The sequence below is a fragment of the Notolepis coatsorum genome, assembly GCF_963971535.1.
Source record: "Notolepis coatsorum genome assembly, chromosome: 9".
NCBI classification, from domain to species: domain Eukaryota; kingdom Metazoa; phylum Chordata; class Actinopteri; order Aulopiformes; family Paralepididae; genus Notolepis; species Notolepis coatsorum.
Genome location: NC_140173.1, coordinates 113978250 through 114002413, shown reverse-complemented (window position 1 = coordinate 114002413; position 24164 = coordinate 113978250). Strand labels below are relative to the sequence as shown.

General features: G+C 43.5%; 1 protein-coding gene across 1 annotated transcript in view; it reads right to left on the bottom strand.

The window, feature by feature from the left end:
* Positions 1-24164, bottom strand: part of ltbp1 (latent transforming growth factor beta binding protein 1) — a 339149-nt gene that overhangs the window by 128962 nt on the left and 186023 nt on the right. The window contains 3 exon segments of the mRNA XM_084322133.1: positions 691-858; positions 8262-8384; positions 17936-18013. Of these exon segments, the coding sequence (XP_084178259.1) occupies positions 691-858; positions 8262-8384; positions 17936-18013 (369 nt within the window).

Sequence of the window (24164 nt, the reverse complement as noted above, 5' to 3'; positions counted from 1 at the left end):
CAGGCATACAGAGTTGACCCACCGCTTCTTCTGGCCATTTAGCGGATATACCCACCCAGCATCCTAACAGAGGCCTTACACTGACTGTTTAGTCATTCTCTGTGCAGTGGTAGAGTAGGTGAAAGGCCTCTATTATCACTAATATACATTAGACAGTAGGGCACACCTGCCCCAGCGGCAAATCATTCAGTTATCCGTTATGAATATGAGACCATTATATCACAAGCACAATACATGAATAGATCAGTAATGGCTGTGTTATGAATGTCCAGTTCGTGTGAAAAGTGACCAGTTCTCTTTGGGAACCACGCCTGGCTGCACTGTACTATGAAACAGTTAAGTCCACCACACACTATGATCCCATAGGACACATTTTATTACACCAAAACGGAAATGTGGAAATTATATTTGATTTATTATGCCGCTCATTTATTATGCCGCTTCTATTAAAATAGTCCAATTAAATAATTGAGCTAAATGAACGATTTGGCTACTATACTGTTTTCAATGACTTGAGAAGCCTTTCATCAAATGAGATTCTTTCTAGCATAAACTCTCAGAGAAAAAGGTACAACGTTGTACCTTTCATAACGGGGGCTGGGCCTGTTTACCAGTGTTGTACCCTTTTTTCCAAGAGTGTGGCTGGTCTCTGGTACAGGTGGGGTGGGGGGGTGGGATGTGGGGCCTTACCTGTTCCTGGCAGGGGGCATTTGTCGCAGCGAGGGCCCCAGGCCTTGCCCACGCTGCAGCAGCAGAGCTGTTTGCTCAGCTGAGCAGACACCGGGTGCAAGCACTGCCTTCCCGAACTGACCAAACGGAAGCAAGCCCCTTTCTCCTCTTGGACAGCAGGCGTGTCGGCTGAAGAGGTGCGCAGGGAGGAGGAGGAGGGTGGAGGGTGGAGGAGGAAGGAGGCGAAGGAGGGGGTGCACCAAAATGGGGGAGACACATACATAAGAGAAAGAGAGAGAGAGAAAGGTAAAGAGGTCCCCTTCACCGAAGCATCCCCCCATCCCACCTACAGTACATGAAACCGTGCCCCAACACAGAGAACAGCACTAACACATGTCTAAAGGAACATGAGAGAAAAAAATTCAGGAATATGTGAAACCCCTCAATGATAGCTGAGATATCAATGAGACATTTCATATCCTCATCCATATTATTTAGCTACAGTATAAAGGAGGACTAAAACTACATTTAACTAGTGAAAACTACACAGGAAAAAAACACACACAGAAAAGAACAACAAACACAAACAAACCTTTAATGCGGACAAAAAAACAAAACAATGCTAGAGTTGCATGCTGATGCTGCGTGCACTATAGAGACCAGTTGAAGTGCTGGCCTGCGTTAGAGCATGCAGAAGTAGTAGTGTACAGGGTGCATCATGACGGGACCTTGAAACTAGAGATGTTCCGATACCATTTTTTCCTTCCTGATCCAATTCCGATACCTAAGCTTTGGGTATCGGCCGATACCGATACTGATCCGATACCAGTGCATACATAATTTTTTTTTTACTATTATATAAATTATACTTTCTTTAATTTTTATTTTTTTTATATACTGTTTTTTAGTAATAACTAGAAAGTAATGGTATTTATTCAACAACAGGTGATTGTATAGATTAGTATTAGTATCATTAATCAATGAGTATGGGGCTGCGGCACTGCAGATATACCCTACTCCAATGATCCGCACGGACGTTAGACGGTGTTGCACTCGCTACCCACTCGTGTTGCACTCGTCTGTTAGCTAGTAGCTAGTATTACCGTGTATGTTGTGATTTTCTATGCAAAATAAATATTCAACATTCTCTTTTGAGACTCCGCCTCAGACTCTTATCCTTTGGCACTAGGAACTTGCTGTACTTTGCTTGCAGGTCTGCAGCCATTATTGCTGGATTATGAATAGCACCAACTTTAGCCACGGTAACGTTATCAAGCTAAGCTACTGTAGCTGACCTAGCTCGTCTTCCCCGCATTGACATTTGATAACGTTAGTCAGCTAACGCGTGGCGGGCAGTACAGGCCATCGGACTCTTAACTCATTCCCCGCCAACAACGAGTTTACTCGTTATTGGGAGCCGACACTTGAACGCCAACATCGATATTTGTATTCGTTATTCATCCAGGGACCTTGGTGTTACCATAGGGAATGAGTCTGATATCGCCAAAGTGCAATACCGGCCGCATCCAGCTAGACGGCGGTATCGAGCACCCTTTGAAACCTTGTATCTTGGTCTGTGCAACGGTAAAATGTCACCGGGCTCACTTTTCCTTGTCGGGCCAGTCTAGCGGTTCTCCCGGTTGCATTGAAGCGCATCAAATATCCCCGATCCATATGTTGTGGTGGGTTATGCCGTGGATCAAATGGACATCGGATGTACCAGATGGCGATCAAACAATTGGAATATTATTTTTGGAATACTCCCGATCACAGGTAAGGACTATCTGACGTCAATTTTAGCTTGATTGTGCAATGCTTTTATACCAATCGGGCTGTTTTTAGTGTTCAATACGAATGCCGTTACTGGTAATCAAATAATCAGAAACGAGCCCCCCCCCCCCTTTCATGCATTCATGATGAAACATAATACCTATGATATAGATTTGATTTGGAAATAATGGCACTCAACGGTTGGCATGAACTAACGAGAAATCCCATCGTTGGCACTGAAAGTGTTAATATGTGTGTGTGTGTGTGTGTGTGTGTGTGTGTGTGTGTGTGTGTGTGTGTGTGTGTGTGTGTGTGTGTGTATGCACAGTTGTGAGAAAGAAAATGTGTAGGTATCTATGTGTGTGCATTTCACACTTACACTTACATATACCAATCAAATGTACATATACACATTCACACACACTCTCTTTCTCTTTCTCTCGGCACGATAGTTAGATACTGTAACCTAGGTGGGGAACAACCAGGAGATCACTGTGACAGAGGGTAACGCAGTCTAAACTCACACAAGTTGGATAACTATCTCTCTCTCTCTCTTTCTCTCTCTCTCTCAAACACCCAAAATAGCGATCCCCTGTCCCGCAACTCTTTATAAAAAATTGTGACATCACGGAATATCGGCCACGACATGAGACAATCACGCTCCCGTGCTCTACTCTCTCTTTTCTTCCTCCTGAAATCCCATCTCTACCCCCCTCACCCCATCCGCCAGTCCCCATTACTAGCACATCCAAGCTGTACTGGACCCAGGCCAAAGCCCTCAATTAATACCTCAGTCTCCTTTTCACGGCAGTAGCTCCCAAAACTGTACTGTGTCTAACACGCCTTTCACAGTCACAGTGGCAGGCTTAGCGCTGAAAGGGCTGTAATTTCTAGGAGAAAACCAGATGAAATACCGTAGGTCTATGAATGACTCAATAATATATATATATATATATTTTTTTTTACTCCTGTCAAGTAATTTTGGGGCTCGACCAAGTATGGCGACAGAAGGAGCGAGGAGAGAGAGAGAGAGAGAGAGAGAGAGAGAGAGAGAGAGAGAGAGAGAGAGAGAGAGAGAGAGAGAGAGAGAGAGAGAGACAGAGAGAGAGAGAGAGAGGAAGGGGGGAGTTCTATTTGATTACCCCTGCTATGTCCTTTTCTCCATTCCTAGACAGTGGTGGAATTCGGTCCCACGTCGCGCTACCCTATTTGGAGCTGAAGTACGCGTGGTATGTGAATTACAAGCTCTCTAAAAAATATGGGTCTTGCGCAATTGGAATACTTTCAGGATGTTTCACAATGAGGAAATGGGAGTATTAAGGTTTTTGACTCAACGCTACACATGGAATGTGTTTATTTATCAGTACTCAGCTTAGATTGCTTTGATCCCACGGCACAATTGAGTTTGAATGAGTGATTATTATGATGGTGTTGATTAGTTAGTTCCTATTGTTTGCCATGCACATTCCTAGCCAATCAGAACACAAAGGCACAGCTGGAGGGGAGGGACTAAGCTCAGGTTTTAAATGAAGCCGCTGTCTTGTCAACACCAAATAAAATATAATGAATTGGTTCATTTTATAACAACCTTTTAGCAAACTGCTTCCAAGAATGTCTCTCTCTGGCCCACATCTATCCAGACAGCAGAGAGCTGATCTGGAACCAGTGATCCCGTCCACTTTTTTGTACATGTGTTCACATGTTTTATTAGACAGTATTCCGAGGAAAGTGACAGGATGGATGAGAGTGACATATTCAAACCCGCAATGTCGTGCACATGATTTAGGTCACCCCTGACCCGCTCCTCTCAACCATCTCATTCATTATGATCTGAGAGATAGAGCTGATTGTAGATCCTTATTCTATATTCTGTATTCTATATACAGTAAGGATGTCTTATGTGTGATCTGATGTGGTCAGATCACATGGCCATGAATAAAGAACAAAGAACCCACACTCTCTTCTGCTCCGAGCCCAGTGGCTCTTCATCAGGTCAAACACGAGTAGCACTGGGCGATGATGATCATCTTAGATTGTTAACATTTAGCGGTTAACATTTAACATTTCGCTTAATTCCTCTTCATAACTTTCAAGCTGATACTGACTTACTTGTGTTTAATAAGCTCAAATGTTTTTTTTAACCTTTTGTTTTTCCTTTATTCTATTGTATTATTTAAAGGCTCCAAATGGTACAGTATACAGTAGTTTATAGTATCTTACCAGTTGGTTTGTAGTACTGTTCGGTAACTTACAAAGTAGCCATTGAAAAAGCAAAGTGAAAAATATTGTGATACATACTGGGGGCTAGATCCACATATAATGGATTGCACGGTGCTAATTGCTCCCTTACTTACAATGAATTCATTGTAAGTAAGGGTGCAATTAGCACCGTGCAATCCATTCTTTAACACATTGAGTGCCACGCCCCTTCCGGGAAGTGACCCCTTCCGTGCCGCCCATTAAACCCATGTAAACGTAGTTGTAGTTTGTAGAGCTAAACCTATATTTTATAGTATAGCTATGGGTCTAATAACGCCCTCGAGTCTCAGTGAGCTGCTTCTGGTCAACGTGCAAAAAACAGATTCTTTTTTCATCTGTACATTTTCGTTTTAAATATGAACATAGTCCGGCCGCTTCTGAGCAATTCCAGGGAAAAGACACGAAAACAGCGTTTTTCTGTAATTCAATAAACACGTTGTCATTTTCGCCTGATTATCGGATCTTCCTGAAATCAACGATAGATCCTCATTATTATCCTTCGTCGTGCACGCATGCAATGTGATTTAGACCCACCTCCTGCAACCCAACGGCAAACAGCCATACACATAAAACACAGATAGCTTCAATAGCTGTAGAAATAAATATCAGCTTTCATATGGTGTCCTTACCTGGTCTCTGAAGTAATGCAAAAAAAAGAATCCAATAATCTCATTGCCATTCCAGTTATCCACAGCGATCCTGTCTCCGACGTTGTTGGGCATTGCACTTCAACGGGAGGGCGGAGTCAGTAGTCCAAACCATCCCTACAAGCGTGTGTTTTGCTGGAGTGTTTAGGACCCGCCCCCACGCCGCAGCTCGGTAGGGAAAATAAACTAACCCGTTTCTAACAGGGTGCAATAATGCCGGAAGGCATTAGAGGGCGGTATAAGACCGTCTGCCAGCTCAGACACACTCAGAACAGTATGCACAAGGTGCCCCGCTGAATTATGAATGGCAATAGCGAATAAAAGAAATACTGTGACAGAAACGTAGATCTACGTTTCCGGCACTCAACGATCGTGCGACAGAACCGTAGATCTACGTGTTTGGCAATCAATGTGTTAATAGCCCTGGGTGTCGTGAAAATTTGTAGAAATATTGTGACGCGATCATATCGCTCACAGTTGAGTGCAGCTGTGTGGGTTGTTTGTTTATCTCATGCCAAAATGAATTACCGGTGCTATGATTACATTAAAGATGATTTTCTGCCCCTCTCTGCACTAACAACAGATCTCCGAGCATAGCTTGTGCATGCCGGCTAATCTAAATCACAGCACCAGGAATTCATTGGGACAAGACACCAACACATCACCAGGGTTAAATTGACTTTATTGGCAAGCTATTCCTGTTTACATATCTGTATACGGTACATACTCTGTGCACTGTACATGCTGTATATACTATATCTATATCTGTATATTTCCCATACCTACTCTTATTATAGTTATAGTATTACAGTTATACCACAGGCCAGTATGGCTTACTACTATAATATGTATTTATAGCCTACTTGTATCACTGTATATAATAATACTGTACATACATCAGATATTTACTAGCTTCGTTATACAGTATATATTCCATTTAATCACTGCATATTTGTATGGACTTTACTGTAACCTTGCACTCTGGTTAGATTCCAACTTATTTTCATTGTGCTGTACTTGTGCTATACAATGACAATACATTGTAATACATCTAATCTAATCTAAAAAGCGATTCGTTTATTTCTCAATGTGCCGCTTTCAGACCCAGTGGAGAGCTAGCTTGCATACCGCTGCTGTCGAGACAAAACCTCATAACTCCAAAAACCCAACTTTTCAGCAGATGAAAAAAACTAACACAGATTTGAGGGTGAATAGAGTTAAGAGGTTTAGACAGATGATCGGTTTAATGCTTTCCCATTGTTTAAACTTTGTAAAACCCACACACACATATGGAGGATGATCTACGGAGTTGATTTATATAATAAAAAAATAAATAAAAAAATGGAGTTATGAGGTTTTGTCCCGACAGCAGCGATACGTTCCATGGTGTCTGACGTGCTAGGCTAAAGCACAGACAAATACCGCTCAAGGTTAGTGGAATGAGGGGGACGGAGGGGGAAAGGGATCCGAAATGGATCCAAACTCAACATTGGTGTTTTCAATCACAGGAGACACATGGGGGTGGAGAGTGGGGGAGAGGGGGGGTGTTGGTCAAAGACACAATGCTGAGTGTCTCTGATGAATTTCCTAAGCCTGCTGGTTCCTTGTAAGGACAAACTGGTTGCTGGCTCCTTGGAGGAACGGGTGATGGTGATAAATGACCACTCAGCTTTCATTAACAATGAGATAAATAGAAGAGAACCACAAGACGCATGCACACGCACACACACACACACACACACACACACACACACACACACACACACACACACACACACACACACACACACACACACACACACACACACACACACACACACACACACACACACAAGACACATGCAACTGCCTACATACACGGACAGTCACGCACACAACCATGCGCGCACACACACATGCACAATACGCACACACGCACACACACACACACACACACGCACACGCACACGCACACACACACACACACACACAAAAAGACATACGCACACACACACACACACACACACACACACACACACACACACACACACACACACACACACACACACACACACACACACACACACACACACACACACACACACACACACACACACTACACACACACTACACACACACACACACACACTTGTTGTGGTGATGACCAGAGCAGGGGAAGACGTGCTCCAGATGTCATGATTAAAGGCTGCTGGTGACCAATCGTGCTCAGAACCAAAAACCCAGAAGAGGATGGAGAGGATAGGATTGTAATCTCTCATCTAGTCCTCCTCTCTTCTCTCCCTTCCTGCCTCTTCCTCATCTCCCTCCTCCTCCTCCTCCTCCTCCTCCTCCTCCTCCCTCTAGCTGAGAGAAATGAGATCCATTGTGTGTTGGCAATATGCTGTGCTGTGTGCTCCATGCTCGAGGGTTGGCATCTGATTAATATGAAAAACACCATGCTTTCATCCATGCACTTTCATTTGTTTCCCAACATTCATTATGCATATAATCAAAGACGCAGCTTTTTGCGGTATGCTTTAGCGACATTCCCAACAATCACAGCTACGTATGCTTGCGCTTCGCAGCAGGAGGAAATAATGAAAAAGCCAACGTTTATTTCCAATGCCTTTTGGGCGTAAAGTAATGGGGGAAAATATGAAAGTCATTATGTGACTGGAAAGGGCCAAGTCCTTCACTTCAAAGACCAGCATGCATTGCAAATGTAAGGCATTTAGGTCAGTCTGAAACCTCTGGACACATTTTACATTATACTCAGACACAGATCTTAAGTTAGGGCTGGGCCATTTGTCTGCCTGGAGAGAGAGAGAGAGAGAGAGAGAGAGAGAGAGAGAGAGAGAGAGAGAGAGAGAGAGAGAGAGAGAGAGAGAGAGAGAGAGAGAGAGCAAAGGCGTTTGATGCTGTGGTAGTAAGACTTACGTATGCAGCTGGAGAGCGTGGGGTCCGGGATGAAGCCGGGTTTACACCTGCACCTGTAGCTACCTATGGTGTTCAAACACTCTCCGTTAGGACACGACCCCTGGAGCTGGCACTCGTTCAGATCTGTCAATCAACAGAAGAGCAGACGATACTGTAGCGTTTCATTGGCTCAATGCAGTAATTTACATACACTATAGCACAGTGCTGGTCCATAATAACATTATGTCAATCGTGTTGAGAAAAATGCCTTGAAGGCTTTCACTGTCACTCAAAAAGACATTCATAAGAGCTGCGCCTCTGAGCAGGTGTGACTTCCTACAGTACCTAGGCTGTGTGTCCACACAGGACCTGTCTTTTTTAGCGCTGGCTTCTTCCTTCATTTCAACTGAAAGGTTGTGGCGTTGCGTGGCCTCCGACGGCGCTGAGCGCAGAGCATGTTTTCAGCGCTCAGTGTGCCCAAGAAAAAATAAATATTACAGGTTTTTAGTAAAAGAGCACCATGCTTCGAATGGGTTTCCAATAGTCTCCTGGCAGGAACAGCAGCCGTCGTGGTGCTTCCCTCAGGTATCCGTTTAGCGCTGCCAGCTAACAAAGAGGCACCCGGTGGACACACAGCCTTAAACCTCTAAACGTGTGGCGTTCGGAGATCACGACCACAAGACATCACGTGGGTTGCCACTGTGCACAAAATACTGGCCTTCAGTTGCTGATCCTAAAGGTCCTAAAGCTGAGATTAATAATAATAATAATTCATTTAATTTATAGAGCGCTTCTGAGTAACCCGAAGTCGCTGACAGTAGGCAGAGAGAAAAAACAAAGAAACAAAAGAAATATAGAACCATTGGTTTAGACTGAGTGTTGGTGTAGGAGGAGGGGGACAGTGTAAGGCCTCAGGGAGGAGAACCAGCCACCAACCATGATGCAATAATATGATGTGGTAAAGAGCGTGTTGATTTCCTGAGATCAAGCTAGAATTATAAGATGAGAATGAACCAGAGCTGTCAAACAACTGTCAAATTGCACTGTAAGAAATTGTTGTCATTGTGTAGCTAAGAGGCTACACGACCCTGACGTGGACTTTATGTGTTAATCTGGACCTTCAGAACACATTGGACTGTAGTTTTTATTTTATTTTTTTTGTTACGCTCTTTAAATACTTTATTTATATTCATACTTTTTTCAAATGCTTGTCTTTAAATATTGTACAATTAATAAAAAAAAAAAACTATACAAAAAAACATTTGATCAAGAAAAGTAAAATGTTTTCTCCCAGTGGCAAACTTATTCCCTGGGAACATTGTGGCTGAATCCCATGTTATATAATTGTAGAGATCAAGGTTAGGGGAACTGGCCTTGCTGCTTGCTGGCAGTAGACCCACCAGGACCATACCATGGTTCCAGGAAACTCATAGAAAGATAGACAAAACATGTCAAGCCAGCAAACGGGCCAATGCAACAGGCTTCCCATATGGGACAGCCTTATCAGGCAAGCAGAACATTCTGGACCCAGTTCATCATCAGTCACTGCTCAGAGAGGTTGCATACAATGTGGACATATGTTTTGATATCTATAGTTTACCAACATGGATTTTGTTATGGAAAAAGGCTGAATTTGAAGCATGTGTTGAGATGATCAACCCAAAAAGATTCACTTCCAGCTGCCCGACTCGCTGCCCTGGGAGGATTCAGTGGAGGAGGCTTATGAAAGGAAAAAGCTTAGAAATGCAGATTTGGCAGCAGAAACAGAACAGCAAGGAAGGAAATCTAGGGTTTGTCTGGTAGAAGTGAGATGCAGAGGGTTCATAGCACAAGCAAGTCACTATTGAGTTGAGGATTCATGGGCCCATGGGAGTTTGCAAAAGGTGGTAAAAAAGATGTCGGAAGAAACATTAAAAGTAAATGGATTTGGTTGAGGAGAAATAATGTCAGCTAGGGGCCAAAGTAAACAAAGGGTAAGAGTATTCCTTTTATTTTCTGTTGTTTCTGTTTCATGTGTGATGTTGTCAGGAATAGTTCTGTTTTCGACACAAGGATAGGATAACACAAGGAGACAAGGACGTTTTGCATGTGGGTATCATGGACAGTGAGAGCTAGCATGGAGGGGGTGGTTCTAGGACACTGGAGCTAACTGTTGAGCCTTCCCGAGGTGTCATGGGCCTAACTTAACCAAACACCTGCTTATCCTTATCATTAGGGCCTAACTTAACCAAACACCTGCTTATCCTTATCATTAGGGCCTAACTTAACCAAACACCTGCTTATCCTTATCATTAGGGCCTAACTTAACCAAACACCTGCTTATCCTTATCATTAGGGCCTAACTTAACCACACACCTGCTTATCCTCATCATTAGGGCCTAACTTAACCAAACACCTGCTTATCCTCATCATTAGGGCAAGTATCAAGTATCTTGTGTTTCATTAGAAATCGGCATGGTTCCAGGAAACACATAGAAAGCTAGACAAAACATGTCAAGCCAGTAAACGGGCCAATGAAATAACCTTCCCAATAGGACAGCCTTGAGGAGAAAATTCTGGACCCAATTCAATGTCAGTCGCTGCTTAGAGAGGTTTGTTTATCTACAGTTTACCAACGTGGCTTTTGTTATGGAAAAAGCCTGATCAATCCAAAAAGATTTGCTTCCAGGATTCCATCTGTTCTTTTTCCACTTCTTCAGTGGTGGAAGAGTCCAAGATGGCCACCGATGTGTAATCATCCTGGATGTTTTGTTGCTGGGATGTAATAACATTCTTTCAATGCATTAAACTCACCTGTGGCAGGTAAGCAAGTAATTCACTTCAGGGCCCTGTTCCTCGTACAGTACCTGGCTAACTGAGCCGGATCATTTTCAGGATAACTTGACATAAGTGAGACTTTTCGGTTCCCCGAAGCACGTTTGTCTAAATCACTATGGCAACAGAGCAAAAAGATTGAACCTGCTCCAGCGCAGGGTTTAGTTCAGTTAGCTGGATAAACTGGCCACGCCCTCGCAAAAAAATGCCAGCTCCCTTCCTCACAGATCCCATTATACCATTCTGAATTATGTTTTTGTGCATCGTTTTTCTAGAGGGGGCTTTTGAAATAATAATAATAATTATTATAATAATAAATAATAGACCTAATATGCTGATAATAAATCATATTCAGCCTATGGATTTACTTTGTCCTAAATAATGCACGTCATAGCTATACGGCGCTTGCGAGTCGCGACACACACTAAGATAAGATAAGATAAGATAAGATATTCCTTTATTGATCCCCTTGGGGAAATTCAGGCATCATAGCAGCATGGGGGGGAGGGGGGGAGGGGTACAGGTAGTAAAACAACACAGTATACAGGTAGTAAAAAACAACACAGGCAGTGTAAACAATTTGATCAATATGGTCAATATAATTTACTATCTGACTAGCTGAGGAATATTCACATTATTCACAGTGTCACATGAGGTGCAGTATGCATGAGGTAGTGTTATAATTTACTATCTACTGAGTATACATTAATCAAAGTACCAGGGTAGTCTACTTTGTCCCCCTTGGGTTCCTATAAGTCCCAGGTCAATGTCTGGTAGCAGTCGCTGTCGCTGCCCCCTGTTGTGGGGCCTGGAGGCTGCTAGTCGCTGCCCACTGTTGTGGAGCCTGATGGCCGCTGGTATGAAGGACTGTCCGAGGCGGTTAGTTGAGTGTGGTTATTTTAATAACGGAGCATTGCAAATGTGAATCCTGCAGGGATATTTTTTATGAATGAAACAGGCGTTTGGCTCTGATTCGTTTCATATTCTCCGCTGTGGATGTATTTACTTAACGGAGCACCCGGATTGTGTTTCATTCAAGCATAAATTGAAGCGTCTTTATGCATGGATTGTGGATGTGAATTACGACGAATCTGAATCTGTGGATTGTTGAATTGTATCGCTGTCACTCACACGTTATTGTGATATTGTAATAACTGGTATTAAAATGTCTGAGGAGATGCGCTGTTTGACGGATTTGATGACGGGGATGTGACTTGAGAAAAGTGAATGAGCAATTGCAAGCCTTTGACGTTTTGATGAATGAATTTGAGAAAATGCATTTATCTGTTCAAGCACTGTTATCTGATGATGAACAAGAGGGTGATGAACATGACTGGTGTCACTGGTATAAACCAAAGGTTAATCAATTCAATGCATGTATGGATGATGTCCGAAACAGATTAAAACCTGATTAATAGTGAAACTGTATAGCCTCCAAGCCTCTCTGACACGTTATTTCGGGGGTCACGCCTTGAAAACTTTGGGAACCATGTATTTATATAGTACATGATACCTAAGCGCATACAGTACAGATATCCTCATAAGTATCTATTAATTCGTATCAATTAGATACTCTTTGGGCTTGTTTTTATCTACTTATTCTGAAAGAGTTGAACTAATTATTTTCGCTAGCAAGATCTCATTCGATTATTCATTCCATTAAGCCTACTGCCACTGCCAGCAGGTACATTTAAAGAAATATAATCTGATTGATTGGGGTAATGAGGGACTTAAAATTAGCCTATAGATATGCATTTAAACTTGTCGGCGAGGCTATTGAGCCGTACTGTATTGTACCCATTCTGCAATCTGTTAATAAAGTTTTCAATCAATCAATCAATGTGGTTAGAAAATCAGGATTTCTGCGATCGACACCTGCTGTCTTTTCAGGTGAGGCGGCCGCACGCAATTATCCTGAGTATCAAGTCTAGTTCGAATTAACAAGAGTGAATCAGCGTTTGAGGAACAGGGAAAGCCTGGTTTCAATCATCAGGTTAATTTAATCTGGCCAATGGGACTTTTGATCGACTTAGTTGAACCAGGTACGGGGAATAGGGCCCAAGTGCTGAACACATGACAGTTTGTTGGACGATGTTCCACTCATCCAAACATCTCTGCCCAAAGAGGAAGTAAACTAACTAACTGCTACTTATACTCCTATTGTTTTCCCTTAATAATAATAATATTAATAAATAATATTATATTACTGTTCCCCTCATATTTTCTTGTCTATTTTATAAATAGGAACCGATAAATGTAATAGTTTCACGGCCTCTGTGCAGCCTTGTTTATTCACTGTGTCCATGGAAATGACGATGAACGCAGCCATACAAGTATGGTTTCCTTCACTGCACAAGCTTAATTCTTGGTTATTTTGTGATACTCTGTATGCACCGAATTCAGAGTCATACAGTAGCCACATCTTCTTTCAAACTAATTTGGTTGTGGATGTCCGGAATCCATACAGATTTAGGCTCTCTTGGGCAGAGCTGTTTATCAGGCTGTGACGTACAAGCGTAGAGAGACAGCTCTGCGTAGGAGTGTGAGCACATGACAGATGTTGCAACCAATCGTTTTGGACTCCTGCTGTGACATCATGATGAGACGGCGAGTCATTTCAAGCGGGGCCATTAATAATTCACTGGGACCTATCATATCCACGCCTTTGACAGAGGACGTCTTCCACACTCTTAGACGTGTGCAGTAATGGTTTTTTTTTTTTTTCTACTTTTTTCTCCCATTTTTCTATTTTTCTCCCATCCCAATTTCGTATTGTCCAATTCTACCCTCCCCTGTCTCGAACGCTGTTAGGCCATGCCTCCCACAGGTCGGCTGCAATGTGGACGAAGCCTTACATCACGTGTCCCCTCCGGTACTCGAGGAGGCAGCCGGCGCATCTTTTCACCTGCACAGCGCGATCTCTCAGCGGCGGGGGTCTGCGTGGGAGGGACACGCCGCCCCCGTCGCTTCCTGATTCTGCTGCGCAGGCGCACCAACCGACCTGTAGGAGTCGCTGTCCACAACGGCCGATCCCCACCCATCAGCTTTCCCACCCCTAACACTGCCAATTGTGTTAGTATGAACGACCAGCCAAGCTGATAGCAATGCGGAGAGCTGGGCTCGAACCCAGCGTCTCCCTGTGTGCAGTAATGTTATAGCAGGAGACACTTTCTCCCCAAAGGTAGGTGAATGAGGGCATCTCAGAACTTACTGCCTCGCGGGACAGATGATCTAAGTCACTTCTACGAAACCTCAAAGGCAAACGAGGAAAGATGTCAGCGTTCTTCACAATGACATTCCTTGTGTTACAACCACGGCCAGATCTGCTCTCTGCCCTGCTGTTTCCACGCCCTTATATGGGCAACTTCCTACTCCAGCGTTCACACGCTGTCACCTGGGATCAATCAACGCAGCTGAGAATCGTCTGCTCATCACCGACTCTGATATGAGCTCTACGCTTTCTGCCACTCGGTGTCCGAGTGTTGCTACTCCTACCTAGGCTCAGCTGCCGCCGACTCTCACTGTCTCACGAGACACCACCCGCCTAGACGCTCCCGCAGAACACGAGGAGTGCTCCTGCTCGCATCTTGTACATTCCTGTATTCTTTGTAACCTGTCGTCATGGCATCGGATTAAACAACCTAAACTGCTCCATTCTCCTCTCCCTGTTCTGCTCATGGGCTCCAGTTTAATGCCACTGTAACGCCTTGCCACACACACACACACACACACACACACACACACACACACACACACACACACACACACACACACACACACACACACACACACACACACACACACACACACACCTCTAAGCCACACCCATCACAACTGTCAATCATAATTGCAGACAGAATAATTGCCTGCAAGGGCCATGAAATGTGAAAGCAATGAACACAGCCGGGAGCTTGGGTTTGCCCTGATGGCACTATTCCGGTCCCCTCGGGGCACGAGGATGATTGTGTGATTTGTACAGATTCAACAAGCGAAGGGGGCATCCTGGTGGCTCGTATGGTGACTGACGATCTATATTACATGTCGTCACCTCCCTCTCCCTCTCCCTCTCTCTCTTTCTCTCTCTCTCTCTCTCTCTCTCTCTCTCTCTCTATCTCTCTCACTTGATGAAATCACACTCACAGACACAATCACATACAGTATGTGCACCGATGCACACTGCATGCAAGCACGCAAAGACACAGATACAGATACACACAGCACACAGGCGGAGATACAAACGTGCACAGACATGTACAGTACATGCGTGCGCGCGCAGGCACACACACACACACATGCGCACGCAGTCCCTTTGTGACAAACAACCAATCAGAGGAAGGATCTGTGCTGAGAGGAGGCTATGAGGGCCACAGGCCTGGAATCTGCGCTGAGAGGGGGCTAGAAGGGGCTGAAGGCCTGGTGTAGAGCGCACAGTTGGCCTGCTTGTTTGGCACGGGGGGCCAGACGCAGAACACCCACCTCCAAACACCGCAGTATTCAGTCAAGAGGATCATACAGCAGTTTTAAGTAAGTCTACCCTTGCAAGATCTTAATCTAACTTAAAAAAAATCGCAACGAAAAAAGGCATTTATTTTGCAGTATGGTTATTATCACAATGACTCAAATGCAAGCGCAAAATAGTGGTTACGAGTTTGTATTCTCCATTGGGTTGCACAGTCAGCAATTTGCTTATGTGACTCGTTCATTTCAAATGTGCAATATTTATTTTCTTAGTTTATATGTACATAACAAACTGGGAAAGTTTCATACTGATATCTATTCAAATATTTGTTTTGCCTATTAGGGGGTACAGTAATCGGTTGTGTTGAGTTTGTTACTACACTGTATCATTATTATTATTACTACTACTGTACATCATTATTATTATGTTATTATGTTATTTAGTTATCAGGCATGTGTTTAGGTTGTCTATTACTAATGGTTTGATTGGGTGTTGTGTTTGTAAATAGCGGTTTCAAATAAAAATGTATGGCATTTTACAATACAGAACAGAAGGCATTTTCCCAAAAATTTGTTTTTATGCGTTTTTCTTACACGCAAGGGTAGACATATACCATTTCCCTAGCACCTACACACACCAAACTTTCCACATTTATTCATATCTATATCCTGCTTCTTTGTGCCAAAGGGTTTGTTGATATGTCATACATAGCCTGATTTACAGATGATACAAAACTTTAAAGGTGATTTTCTTAAAATGAGATTTTATGGGTTTTCATTACACATAATTACAAAAAAAATCTCTATTTCTCTAGTACCTCCACACACCAAACTGGCCACGTTTTTTATATATCATTCATCCAGATTTATAGTACATTTTATACCAAAAGTCATGGCGAAAATAGATTTTTTATGAGGTCATAAATCCCTGTTCGGGTGGCATATCAACAAATCCTCTTACAAAAAGTTTTTTTTTTAATGTAGTAACATGGCCCATTTTGAATAGACCACACCCCTTTTTGAGTAATACAATTCTGCGACCAAAAAATGTGTAATACATTTGTAAAAAATGTTTACTATTCAAAAAAATTAAGATGTTTGCAAATGATTTCATCCTTTATTTATTTATTTTGTATCTACTAGGGTTGTCTCTTATTCCGTCTGTTGCAGTTTTCCTATTCTACCACTTGGGTGACATGTACGCACGGTCGGAGCTGTGCGTAGATGTACGCACTATCTCAAGCACACGATCATATTGATAAATCCCACACTTTGCTTAGAAATTATCGTACTCACGGTTTACGCACATTTCTGTGCGTACGCAGCATTGATAAATGAGGGCCCTGGGATCTGTGCTGAGAGGAGGCTAGAGGGGCTGAATGATTCCTGAGACTGAGCAGCTCTCAGATCCCAAATTGGTCCAACCAAGACACACACACAAACACAGGAGCACAGGCTTGTTTATACACACACATGCACACACATACACACACACACACACACACACACACACACACACACACACACACACACACACACACACACACACACACACACACACACACACACACACACACACACAAAGACTTGTTTATACACACATACAGGAACACAGGCCTGTTTATATGTTACACACACAAACACACACATACACCCCTGAACCAGAGAAAGAGAGAGAGAGAAAGAGAGAGAGGGAGAGAGGAAGAGAGAGGGAGGGAGGGAGAGAGAGACAGACAGAGATGGATGGAGGGTGGGAGAGAGAGACAGAGATATGGATGGAAAGAGAGGTGCGAGATGATTTAGAAAAAGTTGGACAAAGAAAGACAAATAACTTAAATCCTTAGCGGGTTTTCACACGGCTTCCAGGAAGACGGACCAAAGCCTTGCCCCTTGCACCAACACGGTGATGAGACATCGACATGAACCGAGGCCGCCACAGTAGCGACACCAGGCGGGATTGGAGACAATACCAGTAGATGGCGCTCTCTACAGGTAGGGCCCACTAGAACCAGGGAGGGAGTGGGGCAGACGAACCACGTGTGAAAACAAACACAAGCCGAGGGAAAGAGAGAGAGAGAAAGAAGGAGGGAAGGAGAGAATGATCTCCTTGTCAAAAAGACGTATAATACACTCTACGTCTCTGACTTTCCAGGCCTCCTTTCTCCTCTCCCTCTCTTTGGTCTCCCTCTCTTTTGTCTCCCGTGTTTAATTTTTTCTTCTTTGATGGCTCGCTGTGTCAAATCGTTGCTTTAAGGCTCATTCATTGGCAGCGGCCCCTCGCTGACACGCTGAGAAAACAATAGACTTTCTTTCCCTCACATCTCCTGAGGACGTCAAACAGAAAAGCGAACAATGCCCGAACAGACGGGACACCGCTGAGCCCGGTGTGGCGCGCGGAGTTGTGACACGCCCCGCCCTCTTACCTTGGCAGTGAGAGTTGTTGATGCGCTTGTAGCCGTGAGGACAATCCATTGTGTTTCTTGTGCCTGTCAGAGGGATTGCTGAGGAAGAGAGGGGGAGAGAGAGAGAAGGGGAGAGTGAGAGATGCTTTGATAAAATTGTTCTTGAAGCTTTCACACTAGGGATGTCCGATATTATTGACCTACCGATATTATCGGCTGATATTGGCATTAAAATGTAATATCGGAAATTATCGGTATCGGTTTTGTGTTAATTCCATGACAAGAGATATGTAATGTTGTCGGTATCGGTTGATATCGGTATCGGAAATTAAGAGTTGGACAATATCGGTATATCGAATATCGGTAAAAAAGCCAATATCGTACAATTGGTAATTTCGTTGGATATACACTGTATACGGTAAAATATTATTATATACTTTTGTTTGTTTTCTGTTACTGTACTTGCATGTCATTTTAGCCACCTTAATTGTTAGTTTCATTATGCATTGTATGTTGAGTACTGACTTTTAACTATTTTGTTTTGCAATAATAAAAAAAAAAAAAGCCAATATCGAACATCCCTATTTCACACCAATAAAAAGTTGTAATTGAATTGCATTTTGATTTGATTTATTTGACACATAAAATATATATAGCTAATATTGTAATTTCTATTATATATTGAATTTAATTGAATTGGGAAACATTTTGAGAAATCATGTTAATCTCGTAAATTTTTCCATTAAAGGAACACGCCAACAGTGTGCCACCAGTGGACAGTGACAGGTAGTCTAGGCATTGTCCAACTAACACCTCTCCCGAAGGCTACCCGTTACTGTCCGCTTCCATTCATTGTGCTAAGCTAGGCTAACACACAGAGAGGAAACTGGTATCTATCTTCTCTGGAGAAGACGATGAGCTAATTTCCCAAAATGTTGGCGTGTTCCTTTAAAACATTTCATGACTGTGAAGAGAGCAGCACTATGTAATTTTCACATGCATTACTCAATATACCCCATTCTACTTGGGGTCGCTACATAGATGTGCAAACACACATATACACAATGGAATATTTTTTATAATCTAACCCTAACTAACCTTACTGTCATGCACTTGTCCTAATATACTAACCTACACTGTAGCACTCAACACTTTGATGAACATTGTTACTCAGCTGATAGAGTTGTGCCCTTCCTGATGACTTGTCGTACAGAACTTGTAAGTCGCTTTGGATAAAAGTGTCAGCTAAATTACTAAATGTAAATGTAAATGTAAGCCTCTTCTCCATACAGTCTGATTAATCCACTCTACCAGCCATTATCTTGTGGCCTGTAGAATCGCACTGCTTATGCTTCCATAATTAAAATGTTAATTCCTGCACATACTGTAAACACTAACACACACATGTGCAAGACACGTGGGCAGTGATGCAGTGGTGGTACCACTAGGTACCACGCCGTCCTAGCAGTTCGCTGAGCAGAAGTGCGCGCACGAATGTGCACGCGCGCGCACACAAAAATGCGTTCACAACTTTCACTCTACTGTCGCGCCGTGCGCCAAGTACCCGGCACTTATCACCTAGTCTTTGCATAGCATAACAAAGAAAGAGAAGTGCAAGACAAAAATACAAGCCCTGTGGGGGGTTTGCTTGAGCTGGTCTGTGCACACGCGAGGGAACATGTATGCGCGTGCACGTGGCGCCCAGGCAGTTCTGATATTACGACTGCACCCCTGCACGTGGGCAAACACACAATCATGCAAACACACAATCATGCAAACACACACACATACACACACACACACACACACACACACACACACACACACACACACACACACACACACGCTATTTTCCATTAGTTGTTTCCTGAAGTAATGAGCACATTACTTAAATTAAATATTCAAGTAGTCTCAAAATCCTCTCCACCCACCAAATCCAACCTCTGCAGTTTTGCGGACAGAGCCTTCTCAATTCTCCAATCCCACTTCAATCTATTCTCCATTGCCTTCTGTTAGCTCCCCACCCCCGTTTTTCTCACTACCCCTTCCGATTACTGTAAAGCGACTTTGAGTTCAAGAAAAGCACTATAATATACGTCTCATTTATTATAATTATTATTACTGCCAAGCTGAGGGCTAAAGGTGGTACCAGAGACCTCTGGACAAGGTGCTTGTTATCCTTTTTGTTATGATTGATGACAGGGTGGATGAAGCTCTGCTTTGATCTCCAATCACTAGTTCATAGCACTTGTCCTGACTGGGGCCTACCAACTACTTGCTGCTTAGAGACTAGAACAGCATTTCTTAGCTAAATTCATGAACAAAATGTAAACGAGGTTCAAAAGCAAACCAAATTCATCCTAGTAGCTTACCCTCACTGAGATTCTCCTTCTCTCTTCTCTTCCCAAGGTCTGTCATTTTTACCTCTCAGTTTAACTGGTGGTATGGTATGGCTACTGCTGTTACATATTTTCTTTCTGAGCCAAACCAAACTATGTAATATACTGTATATATAATCTATAAGAAGAGCTACGTAGGTTGAATACCTTTTAACGCACACAAAATCTAAAATGTAATCGAATCGTGACCTCAAAATCGGAATTCGTATTGAATATGAAAATGTGTCTACATTAGTTTGTGATTGAATCAGGAAACCTCATTTGCCCCAGTAGAACTGTTGACAGCCATATTTGAACTGTACTCAGCCCAGGCACAACTACTGTACATCCACACTAATTTAGAACTGAGTTTTCTAAATGAAAACAATTTCCGTCCACACGGCCCGCTTTAGCACCATTTCAGAAATCATCTCAATGCCAGCTCACCTGAAAAGGCACATCACATGAGCTTTCACGTACACTGGACATGCACGCACCTAATGTCCTGCAGTACTTCAGTCCTAACAGTGAGAGGGAGCAATACACCGAAGGGTGTCTAGCCTGTCCGAGTGCACATTCGATCACCATATCTCTCAGGTAGATGTTTCTCAGTCGGAGTAGGCCCCCATGTGTCTGAGTCTGTTATCCTTTCCTGTGGGGTCCCCCAGGGCTCGGTACTTGGTTTTATTTTCACTGTATTTGCTCCCATTAGGATACATTATTAACGCTTTTAAAGGCATCTCCTACCACCTTTATGCGGATGATATCCAGCTGTATTGCTCTTTTAACCCTGGTTGCCCTGATTTACATTTACATTTAGTCATTTAGCTGACGCTTTTATCCAAAGCGACTTACAAGTTCTGTACGACAAGCCATCAGGAAGAGCACAACTCTATCAGCTGAGTAACAATGTTCATCAAAGTGTTGAGTGCTACAGTGTAGGTTAGTTTATTAGGACAAGTGCATGACAGTATGGTTTTATTTTATTGTTTTAAATGAGTGTCTGTCGGCCATTAAGGCCTGGTTAGCTAGCAACTTCCTCCAGCTAAATGTGGCCAAAACAGAGGTGCTCATCGTGGCCTCTGATGGCGTTGCATCCAAGGTGGCTGGTTGCCTTGGGTCCCTAGAAACAAATGTGAGCCCCAACCTCAGGAACCTTGGGGTAAACTTTGATCAGGCCATGCACCTCGACACTCACATCAAGTCGGTGACCCGCACCTGTTTTTTCCATCTCAGGAACATTGCTAAGCTTACAGTAGGTCGATTGTTTCCCATTCTGACCTAGAGTTGATTATCCATGCCTTCGTTTCTTCTCGTCTTGACTACTGAAATTTGGTTCTCACCTGCCTCAATAAATCATTCATAGACCGCCTCCAGTTCATCCAAAATACTGCTGCAAGACTGCTAACCAGATCAAGCAGAAGGTGTCACATCACTCCAGTTCTGGCCTCCTTAGACTGGCTTCCTATACATTTTACAATTAATTTCAGGGTCCGGGTGCTCACTTTTAGAGCTCTGCATGGCCAGGCACCAGAATATTTAACAGACCTGCTGGAACCATAATGTGCCCAGCAGGACCCCGAGGTCAGCTGACCAGGATCTGTTGGTCATTCCGCACACCAGGTTGATCACCACGACAGAGCCTTTCAATATGTAGCGCCTAGACTCTGGAATGCCCTTCCTCATGGCCTAAGAGCTGCAGCGTCTGTTGACATTTTTAAAAATCAGCTAAAACATTACTGTTTAAACAGGCCTTTGGGTAATGTTTGAGCTTCTCCTCCAGGTTGGTGTCCCCCCGGTCCGGTGACCAGTCCGGTGACCAGACCGCCCAGGCCACGGCGGCCGAGGGCCCCAGGAAACCCCACCCCACCCATACCGATCCCACAATGAATGAATGAATGAAAACTTTATTTAACAGATTGCAGAATGGGTACAATACAGTATGGCTCAATACACACAATTGTTAAGGGGATGCAGACCAGAGAAAGACGTTTGTCTTGTTTACATCAGGGTCCCCCATTTTCAATTCATATTGACATTTATGACATACTCAACATACATGACATTTATGGCATAGGGACATACAGGTATTTAGTACTGATACATTTGTGACATATACGGTATTCAAATATACAGTACTGTTACCCATAGATCCTGACAGAGTGTATACATATGATGGGGAGGGGACTGTACATTAGGAGGGGGTGGGTGGGTGGGAGAGAAATATACATACGGCGGGGAGAGAATATATACATGCGGTGGGGAGGAGACTGTCTATTAGGAGGGGGTGGGGGGTTTGGACATTTACGGTGGCCAGTTTCGAATTGCAGCCTCCCGTAGGTGCTCTTTGAATGTGGGTAGGGATTCACATTCCTTTACAGCTTTGTGTAGGGCGTTCCACATTGATGTGGCATAATTGCTAAACGTGTTTAGTCCCTTGTTTGAGCCGAATCTGGGTTTAACATGATTTGTTGAGCTTCCTCTGGTGTTGTGGTCGTGGTATTCACTGACCTTTGGGAAGTATTTTGACATGTACATGGGTACCTACCTTAGTCGTATAGTGTATCTTGTAGACCAGGCTCATTGCAAGTTGTTGTACTCTGTCGTCTACTCTAAGCCATCCTAGGTTGTCAAAGTGGGCAGGGGTGAGGTGGGTTCTAGGGTTAAGGTCAAGTAGTAGTCTGACTAGTTTGTTTTGTGATGTTTGTAATCTTGTTTTTAGCGCCTTTGAGGTGCTTTGGTACCATGAGGTGCAAGCATAGTCGTAGTACCCTTGAATGAGTGCTCCTGCCAGAGTCTTCAGGGTATTCTTGTTTACCAGAGAGGAAATCCGGTACAAGGATCTAGTTTGTTGGTTGACTTTTTTTATTACATTGGATGCCATTTTGTCACAGGAAAGATTTGCCTCTAGGATGGAACCCAGGTAGGTAATTTCATCTTTCCTTGTGACAATATTGTCACCCACTGTAACTGAGAAGCCGTCGGTCTTGCTGAGTTTGTTATTTGAACCGAAGAGAATGGACTCTGTTTTGCCCATGTGTAATGCTAGTTTGTTATCAGCGAGCCATATGCAGATTTTGCCTAGTTCCGAGCTGAGGGTTTTTTTCAACCTGCAACTTGATCTTGTCAGAGACCAGCAGGGCTGAGTCGTCCACAAACAGGAACAAGTTGCAGTCACAAGCTGACGACATGTCATTTGCATAAATTAGGAACAGTAGCGGTCCTAGTATGCTTCCTTGTGGAACACCACAGCTCACTGTGAGGGGGGGATAGAGTACCGTTTACCTTCACCATCTGTTCTCTCCCCTCCAGGTTCGACCCCCCTCTCCCGGGTTCGACCCCCCACCACCCGACATTCCCCCCCACTGAACTCAGCCTGCCCACCTCTGTACCTCCCATGTCACCGATATCACTATATACATTTATGCTAACATGTCTTACAAAATAAAACTGACAACACAATAAAAAAAAATGAAATGAATATAAAATAAGCTATATGGTTAGCACTTTTTGCCCCCATTGGCGGTTTGGAGGGGAATCAGCTCTCCTATTGGAGAAGCCCCCCCCCCCTAGTGACAGAGATACCCCCAATGGAGATTCTCCAAGCCTCTCTTCATGTCCAACATTTTTGAATTCTTGTCCTTCACAAATGTCCATGTGCACATTTAAATCAACTGCTATTCTAACATAACTCAAATTCTAACATAACTCAAAGAAAAAAAGACAACATTTGGCGCTCCCATGGTGTTAGAGGATCTTAGTCGTATCCCTTTGTTCCCCGTTGGAAGGGTGAGGAGTAATGGCTCTCCTAGTGAGAGGGCTCCCCCTAGTGGCGAAGTGTGCACTATATAAGTCCAACATTCGTTCTGTGG